This window comes from Cyclopterus lumpus, chromosome 20 (genome assembly GCF_009769545.1).
Source record: "Cyclopterus lumpus isolate fCycLum1 chromosome 20, fCycLum1.pri, whole genome shotgun sequence".
In the NCBI taxonomy this organism is placed as follows: Eukaryota; Metazoa; Chordata; class Actinopteri; order Perciformes; family Cyclopteridae; genus Cyclopterus; species Cyclopterus lumpus.
This window is the reverse complement of record NC_046985.1, coordinates 4,422,074-4,436,561: the sequence shown is the minus strand read 5'-3', so window position 1 is coordinate 4,436,561 and position 14,488 is coordinate 4,422,074. Positions and strand designations below refer to the sequence as shown.

The following is a 14,488-nucleotide window of genomic DNA, read 5'->3' as shown; positions in this document are numbered from 1 at the left end:
TTCTTTTCTTGAGCATTTTATTTATATATTTTCTTAACCAAAATCTGCACTTTCATTGCAGATGTGAGGTTTCCCCTCTGTTTACTTTGTCCAATTGCATTGTGGGTCAAATTGTGCAGCAAACCACACTCACTGTGTGCGTGTGTGTGTGTGTGGTGTGTGTGTGTGTGTGTGTGTGTGTGTGTGTGTGTGTGTGTGTGTGTGGTGTGTGTGTGTGTGTGTGTGTGTGTGTGTGAGATAGTAACCAACTGGCTCATTCTAAGGTAACACATGATTATTATTTACCGGTGATTATACACTAGAGAAAAATATATATATTATATTCCATTTTTGCTACACAATGTTTCTTTAAGTATTGAAATCCTGTAATGTTGCATCTTTCAATAATTCTTATTTTTTAAACATGTATTTACGTGGGTGTTCACTAATTGGCCGTAACTGCAGCAGCATATGAATTTATAATATACACGAATGACAATGAAGGGACGTAAATACTAATATAGAATTGTCTGAAAAGCTATTTTGAGACGTTGTGGGGCAAATTCTAACTCTGTATACTTGTTTTTTTTTAAAATATATATATATATATATATATATATATATATATATATATATATATATATATATGCGTCCCTCCCCGAGGAGTTGAAGTGCCTCTTGTGTGATGGAAACGAGCAGAAGCTAATGTGAGTGCAGCCGCCGGGCCGGGAAGCTGCTGGACAGCGGCTGCCACAGAAAGGGAATACACCAGACTTATATATATATAATATATATAATATATCTTCTGGACTCTTGTTATTTAAAGCACTCGTCTGAAAACCAAACACCAATAGTCATAGAAACAAAATGTACATCAGAGTTCATTTGATTCTGAATGAAAACTAATTTGGCTATTTTTAATAAACGTTCTCCTTTTGTTTCCAGCCTCATCCTATTTAAACTTCAGCTCACCAGCAGTGTTCAGACACGGGGCTCACAGACGACTCGCCTGTTAAAGTTGCGTTCAAATTCATATGTTTTTGCCTTTAACTTAAAAAAACGCTGACGGCTGCATGATTAAATGACGTCAAAATATTCCAGGAAGACACTTAACGCGCAAAAGAACAAAAGGACATCTGCCGAAATTACAGCGGTATTTTTAAAAATGTCTTAAACCTGCACAAAGGTGTTTTAACTTGTATCGATGTTTCCTTATGTGCCTTCTCCTCCTTTTATAACTGTTATTTAATATGCTAGCATATTTTGACCTTACCAAAAATGTCAAAAATCCTTAAAGAGGCAACCGAATTGCATCACCATAATAGTATTAAAAATCACGGATTATCCCGTACTTGGCGGTATTATTATTAGGAAAACAATATCTCCTCGCAGGGTGGTGGGCAGGCGGCGTTCCAGTGACGTCCCTCGATGGGGGAAGCAGCACCTTGAGGGTCTTCAACCCACCCCCCCCCCCCCCCCCCCCCCCCCCCCCCCCCCCCCCCCCCCCCCCCCCCCCCCCCCCCCCGCTCGACTCCAGCTTTCACTCAGTGGTGCGCGTACGTCCCAACGTCGATGCATCTTTTATCGGGTATAAAAACACGAGTTTCGCATTGTGACAGTCGGCTTTTTACTTTTTAGTTTCTTCCAGTGTTTCTTCTGCTTGAGCTTCGGGGCTTCGGGGCCTCGGAGCGAAGTGAAAGGTCAGTTTGAAGTACGGCGTGTTCGCCTCACACACACACACACACACACACACACACACACACACCTCTTCTTCATCTGTGTGTTCACTTTTTTTTTGCATTTGTTTGTCTGTGTGCCGGTTCGTGTCCTGATGTCGGAGTGATCTGCCAATTAGGACTGTTCGTAGCATCTGGAGGAATGTCACACACACACACACACACACACACACACACACACACACACACACACCACAGGCTTGAAAACAGCCAGTCCTCCAAGCTGCCTCCCCTGAGCCTCGAGTGAGGCTGAAGAGGCAGACGGGAAGTGAGAGAGGTGCGACTTCTGACACCTTCACACACTCCTGTCCTAACAAAAGGTTGCATGAGTTGTTTAGCACCTGCAAAAAAACGAAAAACAAAAAAACAAAAGAAGCCTCATATTCTTCTTCTTTTTTAAAAATCTATTTCTGTACGCCGAACGCATTAAAGTCGCGTCGGTTCCTTTACGTCATCGCTCCAAACAGGAAGCGACTGACGCGTTAAAACTTGCCGGTCTCGAGATGGGCCCGCGCAGGGTTGTTGTTCTACATCTTTCATTATTAATTCATTGTCGCATTGATTGTGTATTCATCTGGAAGCGGAGGAGAGCTGATGTCGGAGGGCGGCTGTGTTATCGCCCGCTCTCCAGTTTCTCATCGGGCGTGGAGAACGAGCCGCGACTTTGATACGAGCGTCTTCCTCGGAAACAGACTCGGCGAAGAAAAGGAGACACGAGAAGGGGCGACTGAATATTTTTGTGGCCTGAAATATTCCCCAAAAAACTCCCTCAGACAATCGTATGAGGAAAAGCCACAAATGGAACTGTGATTGGTTAGGTTACCCCAGACGTGGCAACGCGACTCCAATGAAGGGACGTGAACACAGACGCTTGTTTGTTGTGTTATCAAACAATATATTATTATTACTATCAAACAATATATTATCAAGTAATGTTTTCTTTGGTGAACCTCAGAATGAGACTTTTTATACCGGCAGCCAATGAAGGACCAACGACGGCTCTCGATTGGGCAATCCGTGTGATGTCACCACATCCGACTCACCGGCCCTCTCGAAATAATTTGACATTTTTTTGGGGCAAAGATTCGCCGTCCGGAGAGAAGTTGGCTAAGAAATCAAAATACACAAAGCGACAAAAAGACCGGCTCAGTTTTAACGCCTTTAAAAAAGTGTCCAAATGACAAATTGTGTGACAAACTGCTTCCCTTTTGCTTCCTGTCGTTATGCTAAGCTAACTGGCTAACTAGCATCTGTTGTTGTTTGTGTTGTTTGTGTGGATATTGTATACGAGCTTAGCGTGAAGTGTTAAGATGGGAGAGCGTGTTTAATGTACTCCGTTAAATACTTGAATTGGTCTTAAATTTAATTGGAATAAAGTTATAATTCTACAAGCAAATCAGATAATAATCCCCAACTGCATTAGCGGTAATGCTTCTAGGAGTCGTGATGAAGTGTGATAATGTGGTAATGTCCTGGGTGGAACATATTCCTGGGTGGATGTTGCTCTCGTGCTCCTTGAAGCTCCCCGGGGACATTAAACAATACCAAACGGCCACGCATGTCACACCTTGGATCTCATGGAGGAGGCCTCTACGGGGCCAGAGCAACACGCTTCTTCGGCCACGGAAGGAAAAGCATCTCTAATCCAAACTAAATATGAACGCTTGTAGTTTCGCAAAGTAAACGTAGGAAGTCCCTCGTGCTTCAGTGTGAGCGTGAAGCTGCTCCGAGGCTCCAGCCTCCTCCAGGTTGCTCCTGGAGCCGCGAACCGTCACTGACGGTTTTCACTCATTTGCAATCCGATGCCTGCGAGCGACTCCAGTGTATCAATTAAAGATTCATCGAAGACAGTACACACACATACAAGTGATCTGGATTAAATATTCATGGGGAAGATGTTGGATCATATATATATATATATGGAGTATAAACACTAAACCGGCGCCTATATATCAGGACCGGTGGCACATTACACAAGCAGGCTGCAACAGGGGTAGCTTCAGGACACCGAAATCAGAGATGTTTCATCATTTCTTCATCTGGCTGCTGTGCCAGCACGAGCACAATGTGTCTGTCATCTCATGATGAGATTTCACAGCCCCCCCCCCCCCCCCCCCCCCCCCCCCCCCCACACACACACACACCCCCACACACACACACACACACACACACACACACAAAAAGCAAAGGAGATGCTACATTCCCTGAGTAGTAAAGCGTGCAGCTGAGAGAGTTTTCTTGATAAATTAATTATAGGGCCTGGAGCCAGAGGTTTCCACCGCTGCCACATCCAGTAACATCCAGGGTTATTTTTAGCCCTGTCAGACTGGAGGAGAGAAGAACCCCCCCACACCTTCACACCCCCTTTTTGGTATAACAGGGGGAGGCTGCGGTGTGTTTGGGGAGGAAAGAGAGGTAGGGATGGAAGATGTAGTGGTGGTTGAACCCACTTGAACTCCCCCTTTACGTCGACATCAGTCTCCCTCACAATGCAGCGTACAATAAGCAGAGCAACACAGAGAAATGAGCACTTTTCATGACGAGAAGGCGAGAGTGATGTTTTTGTTATGCTTGTTGTTTAGCAGCTTTTATATTTATAAAGGGGGGGGGTCACATTTCTGTCTGTGTGCCTACCTGAATTCAGGAGCCAGGTTGGGCTTCAGGCCATAGAAGGCAGCCGATAAGGTCAGAAGCCAGCGGGGAACAAAATTCCCATTTTCACACTCCAGGAAGGGCACGGACCATTTGACGTGCGTCCTGTCCGGGATGAAAGTCTCCCCTCTTTTTAAGGGATTGTCAAGTGAGCTCCAATCTTGGATCAGCACCCTCTTATGGAAGCTGGGCTTCTTCCGGTCTCTGACACCGTGGTACCACGCCGTGTCTACCGTGCGGTTGTGCAGATGGAGGTGGGCCACGCTGGAGAGGTCTTGGAGGACTATCTCCCCACCGGCCCTGGTGGCTTGGAGGAGCACCGAGGGCCCCGGCGCGGACGAGCCCGCGCTGAAAGTGACGACCGCCCGGTGGATCTTGTCGTCTCCCTCCAGGACGCTCCTCACCAAGGCATGGTACCACTCGATGTCTCTGCGGAGACTCTGCTCCCTGGACCTGTTGGCCTGCAGGATCATGTTGAGGAAGTTGGCGGCGTGCAGCACCGTGTCCAGCGCGCTGCCCATGGAGTGGTGCGGGGCGCCGTGCGACCTCCCCCGCAGAGAAGTGAGCTCGTACCTCTGCGAGCAGTTGGCGTGCTTCAAGGTGGTCGAGTCCCCCGTGTGGAGGAAAGCCGTGACCACCCGGGGGAGATGCTCCTCGGTCTTCTCCCCGGGAGGACGCGGCGCGCGGAGATGCGCCAGATGCCGACGGTGCGCCCGAGCGCCGTCCACCGCCCCCCGGGCTGCGGCGTCTTCCCCCCCGCGCGCGGACCACTGCGCGTGTTCGTGGTTCGACGCGATCACGAAGCCCACTTGCAGCAGCAGCGACAGTCGGAACACAGCCATCTCCCTCCAGGAAGAAAAAAAGCGTCCGCAGATGTTCAGGGTGGGGGGGTCGGGTGGTGCTGGTGCTGGTGGTGGTGGTGCTGGTGGTGCTGGTGTGTGCAGCGGGGGATTGCTGCTCGGTTTTACGGTGTTGTTGGGCGGGCGTGCTGAAGAAAAAAGAAGAAGTAGAAGAAGAAGAAGAAAATGGGAGGACAAAAAAAAAACTACCAAATTGCTCCGCTAAACCATCGCTTCACCACTTGTAGTGTTCTTATAAAGGTCCACGCCTCCGATGTTGAAATCAGTAAAAGAGGAGGAGGAGGAGGAGGAGGAGGAGGAGGAGGTGGAGATGATGGAGGAGGAGGAGGTGGAGGAGGAAACGCGAGGAACCCCGTCGCTGTCCTCGCTGAATCCCGTCTCCTCCTTTACAGATGCCTCATACAGCTTGTTGATGCTGAGTATCTGCTTGCAGCTGTTTCCCCCTAGCCTCCCTGCCTCCCTGCCTCTCTCTCTCTCTCTGTCTCTCTCTCTCTCTCTCTCTCTCTCTCTCTCTCTCTCTCTCTCTCTCTCGCTCTCTCTCTCTCTGGAGACTGTCTTGGCTGCGCGCGGACGTTCTCCCTCTGCGTGCAGGCTCCACAGACTGACTCAACACGAGGAGGGAGGGGTATAGTGGGCAGGTTCTTATTATATTTATATATATATATATATATTTATATATATATATATATTTCTTTCAGGGAGCACCGACGCACTCCGCCCTCTTCCGACCACAGCGAGCATGAAGGGAGGCCACAGCCGTCTCCCTCGCCCTCTCCTCGGGCTCGAGGAGCGCGCCTTCGATCCGCGCATATGGCCGCTGCTGCTGTCAATCACAAACAAATAGCAATTACATCCACTTTATTTTTCTAGAGAATTAAAAAAAAAAAATCCAAATTCACTGACAATAACGTGGAGGAAAATATATATATCTATATATCTGTGCATGAAATAGAGACCTGATATATTGTCATTTATATATGTGTGCCCAATATGGCCTTCAGCATTATTATTTTTTTCAAAATATAATTACCTCCAAATCCCAATGTTGACTACTGGACTCCACCTCGCCGTTTGGCCAAAAGTAGGAAGTATAGGACCCAAAATATAAGTAATGTGAAGGGGGGTGGACACATTTAGTTGTAAAGCAGTAAGATATCCGATTAAAAAGATCTGAGAAAGCCCCATATAGCTCTAATAGGTCAGGTCACGCCCCTTTAATTCAATTAATTCCCCTGTATTTAACATAACATATTCATGATAATAAACAGAAAACAAAGTTTAAAAAAAACATTGATGTTATTTATCAAGAGTTTAACTAAGACACACAAATGTAAAACAGTTTGAGTGTCATGTGATTGACAGTCACCAAACAACCCATCAAATCATCAGATTCTGACTCGAATCCTGATTGGTGACATGGAAGTTGGTGACATCACCATTGTTTGCAAGCCGATGAGAAGAGTCCAAGACAAATACAGGCGATGCGCAAATACATCTTCTGTGACAGGACCCCAAAAATGACCTCGGTCCTCTGGGGAAGCAGCTCGCGGAGGACACACGGTTGTGGAGGAACCGGACCGGCCCGCACTGAGCCCGGACCTCATCCTCATGCGGCTCCCTTTGGGATGAACCGGAGCGGCGCCGACTTCTCTAAAGCTCTCGTGGTCGAATGGGATGCAAATCCCTTCAAAACCTCACGGAAAGCCTTTCCCAGAAAGAGAAGAGGCCGTTGAGGCAGCAGATTAATGCCCGTGGATTTTAAATGAGATGGCCATATAGAAGTCCTTTTGGGCTTCTCCGACCGCACACTGTAACATACCCAAAAGATGCTTTTTATAATCCATAATCCCACTGTGTATTCTCCTAAATGTTAAAACTGTCTTACACAGAATATGGAACAACAGCAAAGATTACAGCTGCAGCGGTCAAACCTTTTATTGTTATTTAAAGAGTATTTTACTGCGGCACATAAAACTTGCTCTGAAGGTTTCCTCTTCCCGAAGCTCTTCTGACGTGGTTCAAAGTAACCAAGGTAAATGTCTTTTCACTGAAGGTATACGGCCCTCGTGTCCTCGTCGGGAGGACGTGAAACATAAAGTGCCTATTTTTTTGTGGGAATTCAGTCATGCCTTCTCTTCCACCGGCACATTTTTCTGATCGATAAACAAATTTATAGGTGATGCAAGCGGTTAGTTGAGCACACTCTGAATCTATTTCTCTGAATCACTCTGAATGCATAATAGAAACTCATATATGTTGACTGGTCTTTTTAGCATCATAAAAGGCCGCATGGATTTAAGGCTTCCTGTTAAAAGGCCAGTGTGCTAAAGGGTCAGTGTGCTAAAGGGTCAGTGTGTTAAAGGGCCAGTGTGCTAAAGGGTCAGTGTGCTAAAGGGCCAGTGTGTTAAAGGGCCAGTGTGCTAAAGGCCCAGTGTGCTAAAGGGCCAGTGTGTTAAAGGGCCAGTGTGCTAAAGGCCCAGTTTGCTAAAGGGCCAGTGTGTTAAAGGGCCAGTGTGCTAAAGGGTCAGTGTGCTAAAGGGCCAGTGTGTTAAAGGGCCAGTGTGCTAAAGGCCCAGTGTGCTAAAGGGCCAGTGTGCTAAAGGCCCAGTGTGCTAAAGGGCCAGTGTGTTAAAGGGCCAGTGTGCTAAAGGCCCAGTGTGCTAAAGGGCCAGTGTGCTAAAGGGCCAGTGTGCTAAAGGGCCAGTGTGTTAAAGGGCCAGTGTGCTAAAGGCCCAGTGTGCTAAAGGCCCAGTGTGTTAAAGGGCCAGTGTGTTAAAGGGCCAGTGTGCTAAAGGCCCAGTGTGTTAAAGGGCCAGTGTGTTAAAGGGCCAGTGTGCTAGCACACTGGCCCTTTAACACACTGGCCCTTTAACATGCGGAGACGGAAAAAATAAAGAAACACAAAACATCAGTTGCGGTGATGACGATTGTGGCGAAGGTGGACATGGCGCCTCCTTTGGAGGTGTGAGCCATCTGCATGAGCCGTGTGGGTTCTTCATGCTAATGTGCTGCCAGTTGGAGACTCATAATATGTCATCAACACCAATTCCTGGAATTGAGAAATTGTGGTTTCTGCTTAATTACGTGCGGATATGAATAATGTGACATTTTTTTTAAAAGTGTGGATGTTAAATGTTAAAATGAAACTTTGTGTAATTAACCTCTAAATTGGAAACCCTTTTGCTAATCGTATTATTATGATACCCGTGTCTGTCAAGTGTTTTCAAAAAAATAAATCACTGGACAATGACAAATTTTTCACGCTGCTGCCGGTGAAAGAAATGCAACGGTGAAATTAGCAGAAACAAAATGGAACCTTTTTTATTCTGTTTGAGAAACATTTATCTGTGATTACATTACATTAAATGCAAAAATAACAATTTTTCTATTCATCTGTTAAACTCATTCATTAAGAAAAAGACGACAAAATGAATAAATTGTATAGTAAATATAGTACACCTTAACTTTTACATGTTTTTTCATATTAGAGATGTCCTTTGCTGTCTGTAGGTTTGATACATTCAGATTTCCTTTAAAAAACATTAAAAAAGTGAACATTTTGTTTAAAAAACTTCGTCTTTACGTTGGAGAAACTACACCGTACAGAAACTACAGCTTAGAGAAACTACACATTACAGTAACTACACATTATAGAAACTACACCTTACAGAAACTACACATTACAGAAACTACACATTACAGTAACTACACATTATAGAAACTACACCTTAGAGAAACTACACCTTACAGAAACTACAGCTTAGAGAAACTACACATTACAGTAACTACACATTAGAGAAACTACACCTTACAGAAACTACAGCTTAGAGAAACTACACATTACAGTAACTACACATTACAGTAACTACACATTACAGAAACTACACATTACAGTAACTACACATTACAGAAACTACACATTACAGTAACTACACATTATAGAAACTACACCTTAGAGAAACTACACCGTACAGAAACTACAGCTTAGAGAAACTACACATTACAGTAACTACACATTATAGAAACTACACCTTAGAGAAACTACACATTACAGAAACTACACATTATAGAAACTACACCTTAGAGAAACTACACATTACAGAAACTACACATTATAGAAACTACACCTTAGAGAAACTACACCTTATAGAAACTACACATTACAGAAACTACACATTATAGAAACTACACCTTAGAGAAACTACACAGTACAGAAACTACACCTTATAGAAACTACACAGTACAGAAACTACACCTTAGAGAAACTACACATTACAGAAACTACACATTATAGAAACTACACCTTAGATAAACTACACATTACAGAAACTACACATTATAGAAACTACACAGTACAGAAACTACACATTATAGAAACTACACCTTAGAGAAACTACACCTTATAGAAACTACAGTATAGAAACTACACATTACAGAAACTACACATTATAGAAACTACACCTTAGAGAAACTACACCTTATAGAAACTACACAGTACAGAAACTACACATTATAGAAACTACACTTTATAGAAACTACACATTGCAGAAACTACACAGTACAGAAACTACACATTATAGAAACTACACAGTACAGAAACTACACATTATAGAAACTACACCTTAGAGAAACTACAGTACAGAAACTACACCTTAGAGAAACTACACATTATAGAAACTACACCTTGTAGAAACTACACCTTACAGTAACTACACCTTACAGTAACTACACCTTATAGAAACTACACATTACAGAAACTACACAGTACAGAAACTACACCTTATAGAAACTACACCTTAGAGAAACTACACCTTGTAGAAACTACACCTTACAGTAACTACACCTTACAGGAACTACACCTTAGAGAAACTACACCTTAGAGAAACTACACCTTACAGAAACTACACCTTAGAGAAACTACACATTACAGAAACTACACCTTAGAGAAACTACACCTTACAGAAACTACACCTTAGAGAAACTACACATTACAGAAACTACACCTTAGAGAAACTACACCTAAGAGAAACTAAGCGGACTAAAAACTACAAATCCACATCTAAAAAAAAGCTCAAATGAAACATCATTGAATGACAATAACTCTGCTTCACACACATGAATACTGACATTGTTTTGACCTCGACTTTTCCCGTTTCAGTCACGTTGATGAACAGCCGCTCTCGGCGTCTCAGACTTGGCTTCCAGTCAGGAAATCGCTCACTGTGTGACAGTCGCTGATCACTTCTTACCTCAGGCAGGTTCCCACAGAGAAAGGAGATAAGTGATGAGGAATAAAGGGACGCCATCTGTGGCGTGACTGTCAATCTCCTCCTGCTCGGGTTTGGATGTGTAGTAAGACACAGAGAGTGCAGCAGGAAGACGCAGGAAGTCAGAAACCATCCGAAACAAGGTCGCTACCACCGGCGAGACGAAAGACGAAGAAAGAAGTGCAGACATTATCTGAAAAGGACGTGTACATATATTACTGGAGCAGAAAAGGCTGTACCTAACGTGTTCAGAAAACGCATCTGTGTGCTTATTTTATTGCATATTAACACATTAATATAATTTAACACATTTGATATTTCTTGACTTAAATCGACTTAAAATAAATGCTAATTCATCCACAATAACAATATTAATGTTGGTGCAAAAGGGCTTTAAAACTAAGTTTTTAACTTTTCCTTGTCGATGCATTGCGGTCTAGTGGGGCTAAAAACGGGTATTCTTCCACTCTGATCTTCATCCTTGTACATCCCTGTGGAAGCAAGCAACAAACAAAAAACAAAAAAACCTTTGCATTATGATCTAGTCAAATATTTACAAAAAATAAACCCATCCTAACTTCCTGTCGTCCGTGCGATCCTAACTTCCCGTCGTCTGTGCAATCCTAACTTCCTGTCGTCCGTGCGATCCTAACTTCCTGTCGTCTGTTCGATCCTAACTTCCTGTCGTCCGTTCGATCCTAACTTCCTATCGTCCGTGCGATCCTAACTTCCTGTCGTCCGTGCGATCCTAACTTCCTGTCGTCTGTGCGATCCTAACTTCCTGTCGTCCGTTCGATCCTAACTTCCTGTCGTCCGTGCGATCCTAACTTCCTGTCGTCCGTGCGATCCTAACTTCCTGTCGTCTGTGCGATCCTAACTTCCTGTCCTCCGTTCGATCCTAACTTTCTGTCGTTTGTTCGATCCTAACTTCCTGCCGTCCATGCGATCCTAACTTCCTGTTGTCTGTGCGATCCTAACTTCCTGTCGTCTGTTCGATCCTAACTTCCTGCCGTCCATGCGATCCTAACTTCCCGTTGTCCGTGCGACCCTAACTTCCTGTCATCCGTTCGATCCTAACTTCCTGTCGTCCGTTCGATCCTAACTTCCTGTTGTCTGTGCGATCCTAACTTCCTGTCGTCTGTTCGATCCTAACTTCCTGTCGTCTGTTCGATCCTAACTTCCTGTCGTCTGTTCGATCCTAACTTCCTGTCGTCCGTGCGATCCTAACTTCCTGTCCTCCGTTCGATCCTAACTTCCTGTCGTCCGTGCGATCCTAACTTCCTGTCGTCTGTTCGATCCTAACTTCCTGTTGTCTGTGCGATCCTAACTTCCTGTTGTCTGTGCGATCCTAACTGCCTGTCGCCCGACATGAACACATCATCCCTGCAGCGCTCTGTAAGGGGCCAAGCTGACGCTCAATCACCTCCAGGAACATCCGGCCTACATCTAGCAACCGTTCCCCTTAACACCGGGGGTGCGGGGGGGGGGCCCTCACCCTGGCGGTTAACCCCGGTCAGTCAGCCGTCAATCCGACTCCCCCGAGAACCGAGGCTCACATCTGATTTCACACAGATCCATCTCCGGGGTCATTGATTTCTCATTCTCTGAGCGAGGAAATGGATTCTCTCTCCTTCGTCGCAGGGAGGAGAGGATCCTCGCAGACGGTCGCTGTGAGCCCGGCGGAGGCATCAGCCGAGTGTAATCGGCCTCGGGACCCGTCACTCGTTTCGGTTCACTTTGAATTGAACCGCTGCTTTTGTGTCTGTGCGCTCATCAGAGGCCGTTAACACCAGATGCTGCCCTGCGTTTGCATCAAAATGCAAATAAGTTCAATCCAATAAAAAATCATCTTCTGGTCGGGAGCTCCCGTTGACACCTCCATTAGCTCTCCTTCCTCTCTACTCCTCTTCCTCGCGGAGGTACGTCGGAGTGCAAATCGATGTCCCGGGTAATTAGCAGCGAAGCCTCGGGGGAACCCGATGTGGAGATGTGTGAGCTGATCGCTCGGCTCTGATCACGGAGGAAAACACCTGCAAAAGCCTAACAAAAGAGCAACCACACACACACACACACACACACACACACACACACACACACACACACATACACACTGTTTTCACTGTGCTGACAAACCACAGTAGAGTGTGTGTTCAATAAAAGTGATTTTGATTAAACTTCCTCGTAAACAAACACACCAACATGTAGATTGAGGATAACAGCAACTAATAAAATATTATTTGTTATAAAAGACGTGTCCTGTAAATGAATGACCTCATCTAACAGCTGATACAATGATATAATGCTTTTAATAATAACACTAACAATGCAATTAGACAAACGATAAGTTATAATATATTAAACCATCCGCTACAAATGTTGATGGAATACTTAATAATTATAAATGAGTTAGTAAATCAATTTTAGCTGAGCATCACTGGTATATTTGTCACCTACAGTGCACAATGCGTGCGTGTATTTTTAATCCTTTGTATAAGATCACATGCGAGCTGCACACGATCCCTCACTGGCTTCCCACTTGACGGCCGACGCGCCGCTGCCAACAGTTTAACTCGGGGTCTTCAAAAGTGGTGGGCGAGTGTTTCACCTCCACTTCAGAACCGACGTTCGGCGCCATGTGTTTCATGCCAACGTTCATGAATGTGACGGTTCTCGGTGCCAAGGCAGACAAAGATTCTTGGTTCCCCCTGTGGGTTTTGTTCTTGGCAGGAGGGGAAAAGCCTCTGAAATAGAACGATTCCACTGAAACCAACGCTAGTGACGGCGTTTAAGGACACTTTGATCCAATTCGCTTTCTCAATGGGGACATTTACAAAAAGTCACGCGCAAAACAAATTATTGTGCAATTAAAAGTGTTTGTATTGAGGCATGACGTCAACCCAATATATATATATATATATATATCTCACTGAACTACTTACTTGCAGAAAAATTAATGTGGCCAGAACAGAAGAGACTCGTGCAGGGCCACATTTTTCCTTTATGGGCACTGAAGTTATGTATTGTGTGTTTTTCTGGAAATTTGACAGCATTTGAGGTGTTGTACAGTTTAATTGGGAGATTTTTTTTTAATTCAGTATATTCAAATTTACAAAGTGTATTGAAATGTGTTTCCACAACGGATGTATAATAAGAACCGGATATGGCACCGGCCGCTTATCCCAGGTTCCAATTTCGCCCCGGTGGCCACTCGCGGTAATGCATCTAAACGTTTCCCCTTCGGATTAAAAAAAAAGAAGAAAGAAGCTTTTTCCTCATAAACCACCAACGTGAAAGAGACATCTGTGAAACTATTGATGGGGAAAATCAAATAATGTCAACTTGGGATTCTTTCTATTGTGAAGAACGCCCTTCTAAAAGTTGAAGGAGACTCTTTTGTAACCGAAGATACATTATTTTACTACTTCAGATGAATTAAAGTAGGCAAAGGTGATTACAAAGCAAAACATTTCAACGTTTTCCATTTTTCAAAGACCACATTTTGCAGACCAAAGAGATGCCAACGCCAACCGGTTCGTAAAAATCTCAATAGGCGGAAAAAAAGACGCGCCAAAGAGTCGGCCATCTTGGGAGCAGAACAGATCTTCCTCCACTTCGATCCACTGTGAAAGGTTCACATTAAGGAGGACGGGGACAGGCTGGTACACCTGCAATTACCCATGCTCACCGAGCCGTGGGCCACTAGGCGCTCAGCAACAGCTGGCTCTCTTTCCCTTCACCACACACACACACACACACACACACACACACACACACACTATACCCCCTCCCCCCTCGGACACTTTACCCATCCATTCCTCACACTCACCTGCCAAGCAGCTTGATTAAGGCCAACGCTCCAAAGCAGACCACCGTTGGTACGAGAAGCCTCCACGTGTGTGTCGTCATGTAGTCACGATCTGTAAGCATGGCAACTTAAGTGTAGTCGAAGGGGCGATTGTGAAATATTGCATTGATTCAAAACAAGAAGTAGTAA

General features: G+C 44.8%; 1 protein-coding gene across 1 annotated transcript in view; it reads right to left on the bottom strand.

Moving 5' to 3' along the window:
* Positions 1–5,209, bottom strand: part of gpr158a (G protein-coupled receptor 158a) — a 56,498-nt gene extending 51,289 nt beyond the window's left edge. The window contains exon 1 of the mRNA XM_034560660.1: positions 4,350–5,209. Coding sequence (XP_034416551.1) covers positions 4,350–5,209 — 860 coding nt within the window. The remainder of the gene's footprint in view (positions 1–4,349) is intronic.
* Between the last annotated feature and the right edge of the window lie 9,279 nt (positions 5,210–14,488).